This window comes from Pterocles gutturalis, unplaced genomic scaffold (assembly GCF_000699245.1).
Source record: "Pterocles gutturalis isolate BGI_N339 unplaced genomic scaffold, ASM69924v1 scaffold27559, whole genome shotgun sequence".
Taxonomy (NCBI): domain Eukaryota; kingdom Metazoa; phylum Chordata; class Aves; order Pterocliformes; family Pteroclidae; genus Pterocles; species Pterocles gutturalis.
In genome coordinates, this window is record NW_010134016.1 from 1,691 (window position 1) to 7,002 (window position 5,312).

General features: G+C 45.7%; 1 protein-coding gene across 1 annotated transcript in view; it reads right to left on the reverse strand.

Annotated features, from left to right (window-relative positions):
- Positions 1-772: 772 nt before the first annotated feature.
- The window catches only part of TRAF1 (TNF receptor-associated factor 1), an 18,022-nt gene continuing 13,482 nt past the window's right edge, over positions 773-5,312 (reverse strand). Inside the window, 3 exon segments of the mRNA XM_010081452.1 lie at positions 773-1,148; positions 3,942-4,156; positions 5,278-5,312. The exon segment at positions 5,278-5,312 is cut by the window's right edge and continues 10 nt beyond it. Of these exon segments, the coding sequence (XP_010079754.1) occupies positions 773-1,148; positions 3,942-4,156; positions 5,278-5,312 (626 nt within the window).

A 5,312-nucleotide genomic window follows, 5' to 3' on the forward strand; every position in this document is an offset into this window, starting at 1 on the left:
TCTGCTCTGAAAACCGCCCAGAAATCGTGGAGCTTCTTTTCAGAGTGTTTTTCTTTCTTTGAAAACAGGAGTGGGAGGAGGGGTTGTGTGCTGGCTTGTAGTCTTGGAAACCAAAGCCAAGGAATAGTGAATGGAAACCCAAACACGGAGCTGCCTGTGAACCCCGGGCCCGGGGCGGAGGTGGGATCTGCAGAAACGCCTCGTGCCGGCTGCGGCCGCTCCGGAGCCTCCTGCACGATGCGGAGCCGCGGAGCAGGCACGGCAATCCTGCGCTGGGCAAAACAATCCGCGAGTGCGCGTTCCGTCTGGAGAGTCCGCTGGTAAAACACGGCACGTCCATGCCAAGAAAAGCAGCTCCAACTGTAGCTCGAGGCTGTTGACGTGATTTTCTCTCCGTCGGCCAACGCCTCCCTCTGCCCCGCGGGTCTCAACCACCTTTTCTCTGAAAAAGCCCAATTGACCGACACAACCAGGTTAAGCTCAAAGCAACTGTGTGCAAGATTAGGAGTTCTTTTCCTGTCCTGAAGAAGGGTTTATAAACCCAAAAGTTTGCCTGTTTTTTTTTTTTTAGGCTTATTAGTCAATTAAAAAATGATTATCTTTCCCCACAAGCCTTGTCCTTGGTTATTTTGCGCAGCTGCAGGACCACTGTGACTCTTTGCCAACCCAGCCATTAAACACGGAGCGATCAGTCCTGATTTAACTCACTAAATCTCTCTTTGATTTTTCTGCACCATTTGATTTGGTCCAGACCAAAAAAAACCCCAACACTTCAGCTGCTCATTTCCGCACCAGGAACGATTTGCTGGATTGGAGACGTCTTGATACGGCTCCAATTCCAGCATCTTTGCCAGTCCGTGTCATCCGTTTCCTTATCAAGACGGTTTCGTGGTGTGAGGTCTTGGAGATGATCAGGAGCCTGTTCCAGGAACGCCAGAGCCCAGAGCGGAGCCTCGTGTGTGGATCGCGGGGGCTCGATGCATTCCACACGGACGCGGTAATGCCGGCGGTGCCGCGGGCCGGGGGAGGCAGCTCCGGCCGAGCCCTTCGGAGAACAGGGACACACCGAGGGGCACCTTCGAACAGAGCTGGGGGTGTGATCAGAGAGCAGCTGAACCCGACATTCGGCTGCTTTGTGCCAGCTGGGACTGTAAAAGGAAGAGCATTTAGGCGTTGGGATTCATGTCTTTTTATTGGTTATTTAGCGTGAATTTAATCCATATCCTTTTTTTTAACTTAACTTTCTCTGCGTGCTTCTGTGCATTAGACTTGAAGAGCTTGTAAGTGTTCTTACAGCTGTGAGCGGTTCGGATTAATGGAGCCCTTACACGATATTGACACAGGTATGTGTGTACACGTCTGCAGCTCCTGAGCACGGCTCGGAAAAGACATCCCCAAGGAAGAGAGAAAGAAGGAAAGAGAGAGAGAGACAGAGACAAAGAGAGAAAGAAAAAGAAAGAAAGAAGAGGAAGAAGAGGAAGAAGAGGAAGAAAGAAAAGAAAAGAAAAGAAAAGAAAAGAAGAGAAAGAGAAAGAGAGAAACGCCAGCTGTGCACAGGATTTGAGGAAAATCAGGGTAAGTGTTCCTGGTAGAACCACACTGGAAGAGAGCACAGCGGTGTCTGGTCATTCGCTCTCCGCTGGATCTCTCTCTCTCACACATATCCACACACATCTTTGCTTCCCTCGATGCAGACGTTACACATCAATACTCTCTCTCGCACACACACATTCACATCTTCTCTCCCACGCGCTTTCTCTCTTTCCCCAGCTCTTGCCCACGCACGGTTTTACTAATTTTCCCCCACCTTCTGTCTCCCCCACACAAGGAAACCCCTCCTAATTATTTTTAAGAAATAAGAGTTTTGCAGCCCTGCTCTGCTGGTTCCACGGCACACCGCTATCGTCATATCGCCAAGCAGCTCGATTCCCTGTTTTACAGTGAAAATAACACACAAACCTTTTTTAAGTTAGTGAGCTTTATTTAGGAAATAAATAAAATTGTAAGAAAATCTGAATGATTGTAATAAATACAGCACTTGTCGAAATGACACAGCCATGAAAAGCACAATATTTTTCAGCGTCTTGCTCCAGTGTGGTTACAGGCTCTGGCACATCACTGGAAAAATAACTTTCTGTCCCTGAAAGAACATTTTAAACATGGAAAAGAGAAAAAGACAGAGACTCTGTGTGTGTGATGGCAAAGAATATCCAGTTCTTTCCCAAACAAGCTTTGACAGATATTTGTTTATGAGTTTTTCGGAAATTTGATACTTCATCACAACTAATTATTTTAAAGGATGCTGTCAAGATAGAAATGAGAGATTTGCAGAATCTCTTCCTACGCCAGCAGTCAGGCTGGAGGTTAGTCACAGCACATGACATTTCACCAGCTCTGTAGACGGCTGTGGTTTCCATGGTTTGCAAAATATCAGTGGACAAACAGTTTCTCCTCTGCCTTCTCACACAGTGGGCACAACGTTGTCTGCTGGCGTTGTGTTTTCAGTGGAGACACAGGAAAGGAAAAATGAATAAAGGAGATGCATAAAGGCCTTTCACTCACAAATCCACACCTGCCTCTGTCTGCAGGATTGGGGTCTGTACGCTGCAGATCCCCCGTCCCGCGGAACAGCTCGCAGTCCTGGACAAGCTGTCCTGCACCGGGAGTTTGCAGGAAGTTCAGAAACCGCTGCACCAAACCCCAACTCCACTGATTCTGTCAAACAGTTGTTAAGCAGGGAACGATGAGGGTGAGGCGCTGCTTTTTGGGGATAAGGTGTAGCATTTGAACATTGCACACATCCAGACACTTCAAAGCTTGACTTGTTTATAAAAAAATATAATTCCTTATCTCTATTTAAAAAAAAAAAGAGACAAAACCATTTCTAGTAGTTACTCCTATTTTAGCGTGTGAAAAGACTTAAACATCAGAGCACTTAGAAATAATTAAGCAAGAAAAAAGGTCAATACTTGCTAGTAAGTCACTTGCTGTGAAGGTTCAGGAAGTGACTAAACAGTGGAAAATAAAGCTACTGAGGTGTCCTTACCGCTGCTTGGACTGGCAGCTCTGGACTCCTGGTGGTTAACAACCCTCAGAGCTCCATGTCTGAAATGGGAAAGTCAAATGACTCCTTCGGAAATACAAGAGGTAATTCCCCCAGGGCACAGTGTAACCTGGTCACCAACTGCTGATGCAATAGAACATCTCTTTACAGAGCACATAAATACAGGTCTGAAATAAATAGCAAGAAATAAACCATCTGGTATAAGGAACTAAAGCTACTAATGCCATCTACAAGTCATGGCTTTCAAGGGCATCACTAAGCACAGAGACACCCGATCGGTGCCTCAGGGGAAGGAATCTGCCCTCCTCGCTGGTGGGGGAACAGCCAAAATCCCACATCAGGGCTGCCAGCCAGCACAGCCTGCCAGGCGCTCGCTCCGTACCTCCAGGAAAGGGAGCTGAGGCGGTGCCGGAGGATGGGGAAAGCTCAGCTTCACCCCTGGCATCCCAGGAACCTCTTACCCAAGGGTGCTACAAGGGAGCTCAGGCTGCGCTCCCTGCCAGGCATCCAGGCAGAAAGACCCCCATGGCTGCGCCGGGCAGGAGAAAGAACAGCGCCTTTGCCACAAGCGCATCTGCAGGGAAGGGTGACGGTAACCTACATCTACAGCAGGAGCATCGGCTGCTTTGATGAACTAATCACAGCTCTCATTTGCACTAGCACGCTCTGCAGGGCGCTGGGCACGCTCAGCGGGAGCTAGCTCTAGCGGGCAGATCTGCAGCTGATGGGAATTGATTCCGTGGAGCACAGGCTCAGGCTCTCTGCATTTTGTGTGCACATGAAAACTAATACAAGGTCTCAGGCTGATGCGGTTTTTTCTTATAAACTAATGAAATTCAGTGGGTGATTTACCAGACACCCATATTTCAAGATTTACTGATTTGTTTCTATAATACATTTCAGGAAAAGTGTGTCTTCTTTCACGTAGGCGTATTTAGGCGACTGTAATTTGGACAAAGGGAGGAACATGGGACAGCCACTTGCAACATTCATCTCATTCACTGGTCTCTGAAATGAAGCAGAAGTCAAGTCCGGGCGAAAAGCATCAATAATATGTTCCCTGTTGTTTTGGTCAAGCAACATAAATGTAACCTGAAAAACAGAATGCGGCAATGATGAGTTATTGAACTGAAAAATAAACCAGAAAATACCAGAGACAGAAGTGCAAACATGCTGCAAAAGCAGCTGGATGCTCTATCGATAATTAAATAGAAAATATAATTAATGTTTCACAACCTGCAAGGTCAGTTAAAGTGCACAAGGGAAATTGTAATGGTTCCCAGATGAAGTATTTAAAACTTTGCCACCCATAAAATAAATAAAGTAAGGAATTATTTCTTGGTAGCGAACTGCACAGTCCAAAGACTTTTTTCCTCCCTCTCCTGACAACCTAAACAAAACCTCAAGTTTGGTTACAGTCATTACATTCATTCTGTTATTGTGGTTTGGAATAAAAAGAAACAGCTTGGTTGCCTGTATGCAAATATGTAGAAGATACAACCTAAATATCAGTATAGAATCTCCCCATCTCATTACCACTTCTATTAACTCACTGTTCTTTAGCTTGAAACATGAAATATATCTAACAATTTTTAATACAGTAAGAATTGGGAACTTTGATTTCTATTTTTTTGGCTGCTAAATGGTAGTAAGGCTATTTATATGGAAGGCTACAGAATTATGACCACACAACAGCAAGTGCTAGAACAGAGACCAGAACCTTGTGCGCACTTTCACTGCTTTTCTAACCATCGTTGCCATTATCAGATTGCACTTAAAAATGAGAAAAGACCAAGATCACATTAAGATATCTATGGCATGTTTGTAAGCAGACCTCTAACCTCACATTTCTAACACCTGTGCTTCAGGCAGCAAATCATAATTCCCTCATCATTTGATATGATCTATGTATAGCAAGAGCCAGGAAAAAAATGTATCTCTGGCTTTAGCCCAGGTGAACACAGGTTGGGATATATCAAACACCAGTATTCTGGTGTCGGAAAATCCTACAAGGCTGGAATCTCGGTACGAGCAGCTTTCCCTGTGTGTACATCACTCCATTAAGAGGCAAATTACTACCCAAGATTAGAGTACAGCTAGTAGCCATCGGAGAGGAAAATGGGAAATGCTCCAACTTCCACTAAACTTGAGAGAAAAAGGGAGAAGCAGTGGGTTTGTGTCATGGTCAGATAGGAAAAGGTTGCCCTTCCTACCTTGTGTCTGAAAGGCCAGGGGAGCAGGGGGTCGT